General features: G+C 40.5%; 1 protein-coding gene across 1 annotated transcript in view; it reads right to left on the reverse strand.

The window, feature by feature from the left end:
• LOC132377892 (contactin-4-like) overlaps positions 1–14,715 on the reverse strand; it is a 1,978,611-nt gene that overhangs the window by 120,194 nt on the left and 1,843,702 nt on the right. Inside the window, exons 20-21 of the mRNA XM_059944356.1 lie at positions 9,948–10,018; positions 7,191–7,425 (exon numbers count right to left, since the gene is read on the reverse strand). Of these exons, the coding sequence (XP_059800339.1) occupies positions 7,191–7,425; positions 9,948–10,018 (306 nt within the window). The remainder of the gene's footprint in view (positions 1–7,190; positions 7,426–9,947; positions 10,019–14,715) is intronic.

The following is a 14,715-nucleotide window of genomic DNA, read 5'->3' on the forward strand; positions in this document are numbered from 1 at the left end:
GAGGGGAAGATGATGGTGGTGGTGGTGATGTTGAGTTTATTGATGAGAATTTACCTGATGAGATTGAACCTGACGACACTGAACCAAGTGAACTGAATGGTGTCAAAGAGCCTCAAACTGTCATACCAGAAGTGATTGAACAGCATGACATTGGACTTCTGAAGTTCGACAAGGATACTGGAAAAGCAATTCTGCCTGCTGAGTTGAAAACAGAAATAATAAAACTGGGTTCAAAGTATTTCCAGAACAGTAAGGGGCCTTTCCTACCAACAAATAACCACTTAATGAACAAAATGGTTCAAGAGGAAATTGGGAAAAGGTTGTGGTGAGGAAGTGACTCGCTCATGACTGGTCTATTCCCCTTCTATAAAGTCTGCATTTTGTATCTGTTGGCTTCTCTATTCTCGGTCAGACCATCAATCCTCATTGGAGCAGGAAAGCGGATTCAACTAGGAGAAAGCACCTGAAAGGATTAATATTCATGAAAATGCCAAGAATCATCGGGAATGTTTCACACAGTGGAAAGAAGTTTAGATAGAAACAGAGGAGTTATTGACATGGTATTTCAGTCACAGATTGAGAAAGAAGAGCAGGTGTGGCGTGATATCTTGATGAGAATCCTCCACTGCATAAAATTCCTTGTGACTCGGAACCTGGCTTTGCGAGGACACAGGGAATCATTTCAGCTAGATGATAACTCCAACATGGGAAATTTCCTTGGTTTACTGAAACTACTGGCCATCTTTGACCCTGTCATAAAAGAACACCTCACTCATTTGGAAAATCATTCTGGATCCACATCTTATCTTTCATCAGGTGTCCATAATGAATTCATCCACATGATGGCATCCACTGTTCTCCAGGGTTTACCGAGAGGCATTCATAAAGCCAAGTACTATGGTCTCATGTTTGACTCGACTCCTGATCAGGTACGCCGTGAGCAGATGTCAGAAGTAGTGAGGTATATGGAAGTTGATTTTGAGAGGAAAACAGTCCGTGTTGGAGAGTCCTTCTTTGGTTTTATCTAGATAAGCCAGAAGGATGCTAAGAGCTTGGTTGAAGACTTCTTGAAACAGCTAGAGAAGGATGAAATGGAGCTACAAGATTGTTGGTCACAGTGCTATGACAACGCTGCTGTGATGGCTGGACACAGAAGTGGTGTTATTAAAGAATAACTTATTAAAGAATCAAAGTTATCAAAGAATCACTTATCAAAGAATAAGTGAGAAATACAACCTGGCAGTGTTTGTGAATTGCGACAATCAATCACTCAACTTGGTGGGTGTACATGCAGCCAAGCAGGATACAATGATGGTCATGTTTTTTGGAACCATTGAAGCTCTCTATGTGTTTTTCTCTCATTCAACACAGCACTGGGAAAGACTCAAAAATGCTGTGCCTGTGGTTGTTAAGTCAGAGTCTGAAACCAGGTGGAGTTCAAGTACAGAAGCAGTGAAACCCATCAACAAGTACCTTGAGGAGATACTTCAAGTTCTGCAGGACATGATAGACAATGAAAATGAGACCAGTGAAACAAGAACTGATGCAAGGTAGCTGTACAACCGCATGTTGAGTTATGATTTTCTGATTTTGCTAGGATTTTGGAACAAAGTACTTATTCACATTGAATGTATTCAAAAGAGGCTGCAGGATCCTAGCAAGAAATTCCATGATGCTGCCCTGGATTTGAAAGCCCTCCGAGATAATTTTTATGATGAAAGAGAAGAGTTGGTCAGTGAGTCTCAAGAGGGAGTCAGTCTCTGTCAAGAATGGAATATTGAAGTTGAAAGACGTCGGAGATGAAAAAACGAATGGCTGATGAGAACTCGAGAGACGTTGGGTTAACAGCTCAGGAGGAAATGGAAAGACTCATGAAGGGAACACTCGATTGTCTTCACAGAGAAATGGACACAAGGTTTGTTCATTTGCACAACACTGACGCCAAGTTTAGGTTCCTTCTCAATGTCGAGGGACTGTGTTACAGCATTGACAGTAATAACCTAAAGAAGAAGTGCGAAAATTTGGGCAAATTGTACAGCTCTTATGTTGATGGACAGCAGCTGTATGAAAAAATTTTGGATTGCAGAATGTTGCTATCAAGGCGGGTCAACATGAAAATACCAAGACCTGAAGAGCTTCTTGAATTTATTGTTCAGTATGGAGATGAGAGTGTCTTCCCCAATCATCGCATTGCTATTCAGATAATGCTAACAATTGCAGTTCCCATCGCCAGCTGTGAGAGATCATTCAGCAAGTTAAATGTAATACTTTCATATTTGAGAGCCTCCATGGGTCAGGGCAGACTCTGTGATCTTGCTCCGCTGAGTGTAGAAAGAGAAGCTGAAAAAACTGACTTTGTTCATATCATAGACCAATTTGCATCAGTGATAGCAAAAAAGGTGCAGTTATAATTTTCACATAGTGCCATATTTGTTAATTAAAAGATTAATGAGCTTGAGTTGTATTTTTGAGCTGATATTGTGGTAAAGTTACCTAAAAGATGGGTGTCAGATGTTTGGACAGGGGCGCAATTTCAGTGCTAGCCATAGGCGCTATTTTCCGTAGATACGCCCCTGATTCCAAGGTCAGTGTTGGGAGAGTTAAGCTCTTGTTCCTAAATGACTCTCTTTGAGCTGCATTATTATTTCCAATGGTGTTTATATTCATGAGGGTAGTGCAGTGGATGTGACCTACATGGATTTTAGTAAGGCATTTGACAAGGTTCCACACAGTAGGCTTATTCAGAAAGTCAGAAGGCATGGGATCCAGGGAAGTTTGGCCAGGTGGATTCAGAATTGGCTTGCCTGCAGAAAGCAAAGGGTCATGGGGGAGGGAGTACATTCAGATTGGAGGGTTGTGACTAGGTGGTGTCCCACAAGGATTTGTTCTGGGACCTCTACTTTTCATGATTTTTATTAACGACGTGGATATGGGGGTAGAAGGGTGGGTTGGCAAGTTTGCAGATGACACAAAGGTTGGTGGTGTTGTAGATAGTGTAGAGGATTGTTGAAGATGGCAGGGAGACATTGATAGGATGCAGAAGTGGGCTGAGAAGTGGCAGATGGAGTTCAACCCAGAGAAGTGTGAGGTGGTACACTTTGGAATGACAAACTCCAAGGCAGAGTACGAAGTAAATGGGAGGATACTTGGTAGTGTGGAGGAGCAGAGGGATCTAGGGGTACATGTCCACAGATCCCTGAAAGTTGCCTCACAGGTAGATAGGGTAGTTAAGAAAACTTTCATAAGTCGAGGGATAGTTGCGATGTAATGATGCAGCTCTATGAAACTCTGGTTAGGCCACACTTGGAGTATTGTGTCCAGTTCTGGTTGCCTCAGCATAGGAAGGATGTGGAAGCATTGGAAAGGGTACAGAGGAGATTTACCAGGATGCTGCCTGGTTTAGAGAGTATGGATTATGATCAGAGATTAAGAGAGCTAGGGCTTTACTCTTTGGAGAGAAGGAGGATGAGAGGAGACATGATAAAGGTGTACAAGATATTAAGAGGAATAGACAGAGTAGACAGCCAGCGCCTCTTCCCCAGGGCACCACTGCTCAATACAAGAGGACATGGCTTTAAGGTAAGGGGAGGGAAGTTCAAGGGGGATATTAGAGGAAGGTTTTGCACTCAGAGAGTGGTTGGTGCATGGAATGCACTGCCTGAGTCAGTGGTGGAGGCAGATACACTAGTGAAGTTTAAGAGACTACTAGACAGGTATCTGGAGGAATTTAAGGTGGGGGGTTATTTGGGAAGCAGGGTTTGAGGGTCGGCACAACATTATGGGCTGAACAGCTGTACTATTCTATGTTCTATGTTCTGTGTTCTATTAACTCCACATAAAGTGGACCAGGCATGATAAAGCAGGTTACATGTTGTGCATATAGTATTGAAATACACTGCTTTGAGTCCTCTACATCCTGACATTTTAGCACATTTTGAACACAGTTCTGGACTCATTGTGTGTTCTGGAGCGACATTTTAAATTCAGGTTAAAGGTAGGATAAAATTCGTGCTATGACAAAACAACTATTTTCAATTCATTTATGACCACTGACTTGCCAATGAGGTAATTGCACTGATTTCTTCAGTTCAAACTCAAAGTCCCAAGGGAGCTATCACAAACATTCTTTTAGTATTTTTAAAGTCCTGTTTGTGCAGAGTTGACATTTGAACATGGGTTTAAATGTACATTAACATCTGCAGAGCTTACACAGGCAAAATGTCAAGAGTTACCTTGGGCTATTCCTTCAGCAGTATACATTTAGATTTGGTTCTGCTTGAAATGACAAAAAATGCAAGTTTCTTAACCTTTCACTGCAAACAGAATTATTGGCATGTAATTCTACTGATACAGAGGCTTAATTGTACCAATGGCCATGTGGTCTTCTTCACAATGATGGCTCCTAAATGTTTCCTAACTGATAAAAGGGATAGTGGCAGCTTTTGTGGGGCAAAAATGGTGTAGTTTTCATCCCTCAGGCACTTCAGAGAATAAATGGTCAGAAGGTAGACACATTCTTACCGGACAGAAAGGAAGTTTGACCAATGCTAGAATTTGCAAAAATGGAAGCTGAAAGGTGTTCACTAGTGATTTTCTGGCTGTGGTCCAGCTTGGTATCTGGTGTTGGAATACCAACTTTCTGAAATATCCAAGAATTAAAATGGGTAATATACTGGACCAGATCAGATAAGATTGAAACTTAACATCTCTAATTTTAACAGAAAGAAACAACTGTGAGGATGAAGGATTAGTTTTAGGTCATTTAAAACTTATAAATTAACTGAATTAACTAAATTATTATGTTTTCTATTACTAGTTAATGATATTTCTCCAAAGTATTGAAATGACTAACTGAAGGTTCAAAATATTCTGTGAAAGTGCCTTTGTTCAGGCCTAGCCATGTGAGCTGTTGATAGTTAGAAGTCCATGTAGTTCCATCTGTCTGTTATCTTGCCCCCAGTGGTCCCCATAACCACTTTCATTCCCTATCAGGTTCTATCACTGGGAAGCCATTGTGTTCCAACTTATCATTACACTGCATCCAACCTCACATGGATCTGCCTGCCTTTTTTATCCTTTGTCTACTTCAGTCTATCATTTACCTGACTCTACCGCTCAATTCCACTCTTCCCCCTTCCCCACCTAAATCCGCCTGTCTGCTATCTTTTACCCTTCCTGATTCCACCAACCACCAGTTGGCCAGTCCTCCTTTTATTTCTCGGTTATTTCCTCTCACCTCTCTTAACCCTGACGCAGGGCCTCAAAATAAAACATCAATAATTCCTTTTCCTCTTCAGAAGCTGAATGTCTCCAGCAGATTGTTGTTAATTTTCTACTAGTATGTAAAATAAAACTCACAATTATTGGTAAAACTTGTGTCAATCCTTCACAAAAAGCAGTGAATCATTCACATGTGATGTAATCAGAATGGTTAACATTTATTGAAGATGTATCTAGAAGTATTAGCTTGGCTAAATCTACGTAAGATGGGATGAAAGTCCATTTCCCACCCCCCATCCTCATCACATTCTACAGGGGTTGTATTGAGAGCATCCTGAGCAGCTGCATCACTGCCTCGTTCGGAAATTGCACCATCTTGGATTGCAAGACCCTGCAGTGGATAGTGAAGTCAGCTGACAAGATCATCGGGGTCTCTCTTCCCGCCATCACGGACATTTACACTACACGGTGCATCCGCAAAGGAAACAGCATTATGAAGGACCCCATGCATGCCTCATACAATCTCTTCTCCATCCTGCCATCTGGGAAAAGGCTCCGAAGCATTCGAGCTCTCACGACCCGACTATGTAACAGTTTCTTCCCCCAAGCTATCAGACTCCTCAATACCTGAAGCCTGGACTGACACCTTGCCCTATTGTCCTATTTATTATTTATTGTAATGCTTGCACTGTTTTTGTGCACTTTATGCAGTCCTGTGTAGGTCTGTAGTCTAGTGTAGCTTTCTCTGTATTTTTTTTATTACGTAGTTCAGTCTAGTTTTTGTAGTGTGACATGTAACACCATGGTCCTGAAAAACATTGTCTCATTTTTACTATTCACTGTACCAGCAGTTATGGTCGAAATGACAATAAAAGTGACTTGACTTGACTTGACTTGGTAGCATGACATTAGATAACTAAACTGCAACATCCAGGATTTTGTTTGGAATTATTCTCACAGTTCTAGACCTCAATAATAATAAAAAAAGAGAAAGGCAGTTATATTGTGTCAATATCAGCCTTTCTGTAGAGATCAAGAGATTTTTCACCACTGAGACTTTTGCATTCTGGGGATTCTCAATGCCGTCTGTTTGATTACCGTCTGCTTTTTGGCCCTTCACTACTGTTTCAGATCTTTGTTTTGTGCCTTTTATTTACAGATTCAGATATCAGCTGATCATCGAGGCTCTCCGTTGATCAGGGTCGACCATGGATGTTTTGTCCTAATTGTCTACATGATATGTAAGACAGTATGCAAGCCATGCCAGTACAATATGGAGATCAAGCTGTTACTCATGCAGTAGGCTCCCCCTCCACACACAGCTGATGAATCGAAAGGAGTGCAGAGACTAATACAGTTTGGCACCAGAGGCTTTGTAAGAATTACCAGTCAGCATTGAACTCAGTGTAGGACTGCCTTAGGGACACCTTCTCCATGAGTGGCTATAGTCACAAGGCTGTTGAGGTTTGAGATCAGCATCTTCCTTCTCCCAGACAGCTGCCAGCCACAGCTATCGAGTCCCATCTGCCTGAAGCAACTGGTTTTAGGCATCGGTAACTCATATTTGCCCTTTCTCCTGTCAGTAGAAATAGATCCACCGGGCTTTGTAGCTGAGCCGCACACGCAGGCCAGGAGCTGGACTTGTTTGTCAGAGGCTATCTGAGATGCACCCCATTGGGAGCATTTAATAGGTGATGGGAGCTTATCCCCACTCCCAGCTGGTTGTCCAAAGCTAGATATCCTATATAACTGAGAAATACTAGGTCCTTGCAACAAGGGCCTTTTATGCAGTGTTCATTTTACCAAAAGACATCGGACGAGGTCTGACAGCAATTTGACTTCAGTGGTTTTGCTGTGGAATAGTGGATGGAATGCTTTGGCATGATACGACAGGCATGACAGCAAGACCCGGAGCTGTGATATGATAACTAATTATTTCAACAGGTAACTCACTCAGCTTCTTTCCTTACCTTCCTCAGCTGAATATACAGTGATTACTGTACTGTAAGGCCCTTCACCTTTGTTGTTGTAAACTCCAACCTTTACTTCATAGGGAGAGAAGGGTGGAACACTTTCATTTCTAAAAATATATCTTGATGCATCTGCTGATGTTACAGCGGCCTTCATCCAACTTGTTGCTCCAAATGGTCGAAAAGCAACAACATATCCAAAGCCTTCACCATTTTGTAATTCTTCAGGCACAGGCTGAAAGTGAAATCAAATACAAAAAATGTTATGAAAAATAACATTTGCAAGCTGTTTTGGAAACACAAAAATTCTTTTCAAACTGATCGTTCAGGTCACCAACAGATTGTTAAAGCACAGAGAAGCCCATTTTGCTCATTGGGCTTGTAGTGATCTTTCACATTTCCTCAATTTGGTAGGCAACTGCTCAAAGAATGGGCACTGATGATTTGCAAGTTAAGGCAAAACAACTAAAAAGATTATGAATATACGGTAACTTTTAAAGACTTTAATTATTCAAAGTTGGTACCATTAGGCTTGATACACATTCTGCAATTTTGGACTGGAAAAACAAAATACTATGCTGACAAGGCACTCTGTTTAGCTTCAAATCACACAGAAACAGAGTGAAAAATTACAATCAGGATTAACTCATGCACTTCTGTTTCAGCACATTCACTCTGTGTGTGAGGTTGTGGGCTCAACTTCCACTCAAGTTTGCAATTCCATACTGATCCTTTGGCTCATTGTTAACAGAATTTCTGGAAGTGTTCTGATTTTGATGCAACATTACTCGAGGCAGAATCTTAACCAGGACCTAAAAGCAACCTTTTGGTGAAAATAAGCAGGAGATTCTGGTGTTCTGATGAACAATCTTCACTAAAACAACACTACTGAACAGTCAGACTTCAACCTTATTTATATTTTAAAGCATCTTGCTGTGCATTATTTGACAGCTTGAAAAAAGAGTTACCTAATTTTTAAAAGGAACTAGCTAATTTCAATATTTTGGAAAACTGTGGGATTGATGAAATTTGCATCGGATTTACAGAAGGGCTTATTCACCTGGATTGTGTCATTTACCATGTTTTATTTCATTCATTTTCAGGGAGACTGATCCACAGTGAGGACCAAAAATGCCCATCTCTATCTCTTGTTTTTCAATTTATTTCCTTTGGGATTAGTAGTTGCTTTTCATTGAGCCTTGGAATTATTCCAGTGTAGAGGACAGATATTCAACTCATCACATTCATGTCAGCTGTTTTTTGAGCAATGCAGTCATTCCTAGCCTTTCTGTAATGATTTTCCTCATATTCTGCTTGTGTCTTTTGCCCATTGCTTTGAATATGTTTGGCACCTTGAACCTCCCATTAAAGGGAACAGTTTCACTCTACCCTATCAAAATCAACCACAACCTTATACATTTCTATGAAATATCCCTATAACCAGAATGTCTCTAAGGAGAACAACTACAGTTTATCTAATGTAAGCTTGTAGCTTGAAGACTTGAAGAAGTTCCATTTATAAAGTTGTTAGTAATTAATCTGAATGCCTGCAAGGCTTTTTCTGTATTTGGCCATAAGAACAAATTGCCCAAGATATATTTTAAGTTTTAGTTCACTTTAATCTTTTCCTTCAGGGCATGTTTCTGAGGAAACACAGATTTCAAAGCACTTGAGTGAAACTGCAAAGAAGCCAAGGCAATAACTTCCAGGGTAACTGCAAACTGGTTGCTTAGCAATAAATTTTGTCTAGCATACTTCTGCATTGTACATTGCACACACAATTTAGCTCTTTTTTCAGCTTGCCACATGCCCTGGTGAGTTAAGGACAATCCTGTCCCAGCTTGCTAAGTCAGCTCTGGCTGGTTAGGGAAATGAGATCTACAGTGATATACAATGGCCAGGAGGGTGGTACTGCAATGTTCTGTGGAGAGCGAGGGGCATGACAAGGCACAGAAGATGCCATGGTCATCTTCTGCAACCAAGGAAGACCCCAGTTTGTGAGCTTGTTCGTACCACTGGACTTGGATTTCTGAGGTCAAGAGAGCGGAACTGCAATTTTTTTTCCACTTTAAAAATTCTCTTGTCATCATTGGACATGACAGACAACACCCGCCACACATGGAAAAGCATCATGGAGATGACACAACATTTTGTATCTTTATCTAAACAGTACAATCTCTGTCTGATTAGTAATCTTCTATTAACAAGAGATTTGGCAGACACTGGAAATCTACAGCAACGCACACAAAATGCTGGAGAAACTCAGCAAGTCAGGCAGCATCTATGGAGAGGAATAAATTGTCAACATTTCAGGCCAAGACCCTTCATCAGGACTGGAAAGAATATCATTTATTGTCCTTTTTGTTTGCCTTTTTGTTTACTATAGTTTAGATCTATAGTAGGATCTAAACTATAGAAAATCTTCAGATGCTAGAAATCCAAGCAACACACACACACAATGTGGAGGAACTCAGCAGGCCAGGCAGCATCTATGGAAAAGAATACAGTTGACATTTCAGACTGAGAATCTCCAGTCCTGCTGAAGGGGGCCTGAAGCATCGATCGTACTCTCTTCCATAGATGCTTGCAGGCTTGTTGAGTTCTCCAGCATTTTGTGTGTGTTGCAATTAATTTGGCACACTAATTTTGCCTGTTTAATTTATGTTGCCTCATTTAAAACTTACACTTCAACATCTGTGCATTGCCTTGAAAAATTCAACTTGCAAAAAAAATGAACTTATGGCACTTTGATCTTACCTCCCAAGTTATTACGAGTTCTGATCGACTGCCACCTCCCCCACTTACATTAGCTGGGCCTACTTCAGGAACTGTAAGAGAACAAAGAGAATGAATAAATACAGATGACAGGAAACCTGCATAATTGAAATAAAGCAAACAGTTCATTTCCTATTTATCAAAATGCCGTTAGCTGATATTTTGTGATCCCAAATGCTACTGTATATTCCACAACTTCTGTTAGTTTTAGGACTGCATTGTTATTTCCTTTACATTTGCAACCTTTACATGTATTCTCATTGCAATTTTGTAACATTTGCACATTGAGTTCATGTAAGCTGGCTTTTGTTATTTAACAGAATAATATGTAGCAAATACAAAACTACAGAGTGTCTTTTCACAATGTCACACTCAGGAATGGTCCAAAATATTAGATACCAGGTGATCCAAGGCAGGTGGGCTAATTGCGTCTAAAATTGGTTTGATCACAGATTGCAGAGGATGACGGTGAAAGATTGTTTCTGACTTTGGAAGCCAGTATCCAACAGTGGGCTAGGATGAGTGATGCTGGGATCCCTTTACTTTGTCATATACATTACCAATTTGCATATTAACGTAGGAAGTATGATCAGTAAGTTTGCAGATCACATGGAGGTTGATGGGTTTGTTGAAAGTTAGGAGCATGGTCTTACATGGCAGAAGAATACTTTGTGAAATGGATGAAACGTTGGCAGATGAAATTTAATTCTGATCAGTACAACGTGATGCACTTTGGAGAACTAGTAGGGATAGATCACCTACAATGAATAATTGGGCCCTTCAGAGAACTGTGATGTACAAATTCAAAGATCCCTTAAAGTGGCGGGTACATGAGATGGTGGACTCATAGCCTTCTTTATCAAAGCCTTAGAATTTAGTAGAGTAAGGAGCTTATACAGCTTTATACAACATTGGTTAGGCTACAATTGGTATACTGTATGTAGTTCCCATCATAAGAATAATGTGATTGCACTGAAGAGAATAAATAAGATTTTCACTATGTTGCTGTCAAGGTTTTGTTAAATTTGTACCAAGGTATAGTGAAAACTTTGTTTTGCATGCCATCCTTACAGACCACTTCATCACATCAGTACAATGACATAGTACAAGGGAAAAACAATAGGAAAATACAATAAAGTTTTATGGTTACAGAGAAAGTGCAGTTCAGACATACAGTAAGGTGCAAGGCAATGAGGCAGATTGCAAAGGCAGAATCCACCTTCTCATTCAAGGGGACCATTCAAAAGTCTTATAACAGTAGGATAGATGCTGCCCTTAAGCATGGAGATACATGCTTCAGGCTTTTATATCTATTGGCCCACTGCAATAAGAAGGGAAGACAGAATTCACAGAAGGGAGGTTGGTTTTTGTAATGTGCAGAGCTGGGTCCACACAGGTGGGCACAACACAATGGATAGCAAAAAATGTTTTGCTATAACAGAGGTTTCAAAAACGAGACAGCACAGGCGTATGGAGGTGGATCTGATGATGAACTTTATCACCTAGGTTGTTGTATCTGGAAATGCACTGCCTGGATGAATGGTGAAAGTAGATATCAAAATAGTTGTAAATACATAGATGAGGACTTAGAATTTGCAAGGCCCAGAAAGTTGTGAATCAAGTGCCTGGGAAAGGCCAAAGAACCTGTGTCTGCCCTGTATGACTCTATGGCTCAATGCTTAAGATTCTAAGAACTTAATCTTGGTGTATTTTTATTGAATTAGCTCTACAAACAATAAATGCAAAACAATTAGAGGGCAGGTTTTAAATTTGCTGTCAAGCTGTCTAATGGCCTTAATAAGCACTTCTTCATAACTACGAAAGTAAAAATCAGACTGTTTCCATAATATATACTTGAACTGTAATGACACCTTAATGACCAGGACAGTAAAGGACTATATTGCCAGATGTTTCATCATGCCAATATGCCATTGAGATTTATTGAGAGTATTAATTTTAAATGCTAACCCTTTCTTTACATATTATACTAATTTTGGTGTTTTCAACCTTGCAACAAAACACTAAATGTGGGTCTTTTCACATAGTTGAAGCATATTACACCATTCAGAAAGAAGCATAAGCACAAATATAGTTGCAAAAGGTAGGCTTGTGAGTCACATTGATGAGGGTCATTAGGGTTCTGTATTTTTACAAGCTGCACACCATATTAAAAGCTGAACGATTTTTACAGGAATTGTGACTAGTCATGCACACTTTTTCCTAAGTCAGTCCTAAACTGCAAATACTCATTTCCAATCTTGCACGCACTAAGTGGTGGAAGTAGTTGTGGCAGTAGGTTACAAATACCAGGAAAAAGGAATCATGGGGAGGAGCAGTTGGAATTGAGTCAACATCCACTCTAAATCAGCTCAAATTCACTTCCCTCTCTCTGAGTGCCCCACCTGATTTGGTTATGTCAGCCCAGTCATCTGATCTAACCAGCACTGGCAGAAACCTCCCATTGATTGATCCCATTGATTATCACCTGCAGCAGAGATCATGAGTAACTGCACCCACCATCAGCCTTAAACTTACATTGTCAGTCTAGTTTGAGGAAATAAACATGGATTGAAAATGCAGTTGAGTACATTTGAAAAGTTGCTCTGATTAGGGCCAACCCTCCTACAAACTTTCTCAGCACTGATATATGAGTACCATCGGTATAAGCCCCTCCATTGTATCACCTGGACTGTGCCTCCTGTGTACTTTAAACTGCATTACCTCATTGCAAGGGCTTTTAATGGTGATCTCCTGACTTGATGCAATAACAAAAATAATTCTGTACATTTGAATGATACAGCCATAGTTAAAATCCAGATTTAGTAAGAAAAGAGGGGCATGTATTATTGATTGAGGGGGAAAACAGAACCTAGAAGTGTACAGCATGAGAATTGGCTTTGCTGACCATGACAGCTGTGTTGACCATGATGCCAATTTTCACTGCACATGTGGTCTGCATTCCTCCATTCTCAGCCTTTTCCTGTGTCTATAAATGTACCTTAAATGATGCTATTTCTGCTTCTACCACTCCCATCATTTTCTGTGCAAAATACTTACCTCGTAAATCTCCTTTAACCTTTCCCCTCAAACCTTGAGTCTAGTATTGAGCATTTCCACCCTTGGAAAATTATTCTAGGTATCTATCCTATTGAGTCTGTCACAATTTTAAATACTTCTGTTAGTTCATCCCTCAGCCTCCAGTGCTCCAGGGGAAACTAGCCAAGTTTGTCAACTTCTGACAGCAAGTGTAGTCCTTTTGATACAGCATCTTGGTGAACCTGTTCTGGCACCCTACTCAAATTTACACATCCTCACTATATTGTGGTGACCAAAACTGCACGCAGTGTTCCATCAGTAGCCAGAAACAAAGATTTTGTACAGCTGCAACATGACTTCTCATCCTTAATATTGAACACCCTGAATGTGTCTCCTTTACTACCCTATCTATTTGCATTGTCACTTCGAGGGAACAATGGACTTGCTTCCAAGATCTCTCTCTACAGCAGTGCTCTTCAGGGTACAGAAATCTACGGTATACTTTCTTCTGTACTACCCTCAATCGCAGGGCACTACAGGGAGTGGTGCGGACTGTGGTGAACTACATATACCTGTCTGGACTTGCCCCCCCTCCTGCTGACTGCTCCTGTGACTCCTCCCAAAGACTGTGGCTCATCCCACAGACCCCGGTATAAAGGCGATTGGAGGCACTGTTCCTTCCTCAGTCTCCAGGATGTTGTGTGGTGGTCGCTTGCTCCTTGTGCTTTCTTCCAACCAATAAAAGCCTACCTTAACTCACATCTCCAAGAGTTATTGATGGTGCACCGCAGACATTCCAGCACATCTGTAGATGTGAACTTCCCTCTATTCCAGACACTTATAGCAGCAGGTGTGTAAAAAGGGCCTGGAGGATCATCAGTGAATGCAGCCACCCCAACACAAACTGTTTCAGCTGCTACTGTCTGGCAAATGGTACCCACAGCATTAAAGCCAGGACCAACAGGCTCCAGGACAGCTTCTTTCACCAGACCATCAGATTTATCAATACACATTGATCTGATTACATATCTGACTGAACATATAAGTATACAAAATAATTGCATATACAATATTAGTGTTTGGGTAATATTCTCCCACATTTCCCTTCTTATTGCTTATACGTTGCAATGGAGATGCAACATAAACATTTTTACTCCCTCATGTTGTGAGATGGATGTAAGAAATAAAATAAATCTTAACCTTAATCTTATCTTACATTTGATGTCTCAATATGCAACAACCCATTTCTGTCTAGATTAAAATCTATCTGGCATTTCAATGCCCGTATTTCCAACTAGTCTATCTTCTGAATTATTTGGCAACCTCCGTCAATATACACAATTTAATCAGATTTTGTGTGGCCTACAAACTTACAAGTCAGTCCATTATATAACAAAGCTCTCAGAAATAATTCTTGAAGAACACCACTGGTCACAGACATGCAATCAGAAAAACATCCCTCTACCTCTACCCTCTGTCTCAGGAAATAAGACAAAGAAACAAAATTAGGCCATTCCGCCCATCACATCTATTCTACCATATGATCATGGCTGATTTATTTTCCCACTCAACCCTATTCTCCTGCCCACTGTCTGTAAACTTTGATGCCCTTATTAATCACTAACCTATCAATTTCCACTTTAAATATACCCAATGACTTGATCTCCACTGCTATCCATGGCAGTGAATTCTACAGATTCACCATCCTCTGGTT

The sequence above is a fragment of the Hypanus sabinus genome, chromosome 19 (assembly GCF_030144855.1).
Source record: "Hypanus sabinus isolate sHypSab1 chromosome 19, sHypSab1.hap1, whole genome shotgun sequence".
Taxonomy (NCBI): domain Eukaryota; kingdom Metazoa; phylum Chordata; class Chondrichthyes; order Myliobatiformes; family Dasyatidae; genus Hypanus; species Hypanus sabinus.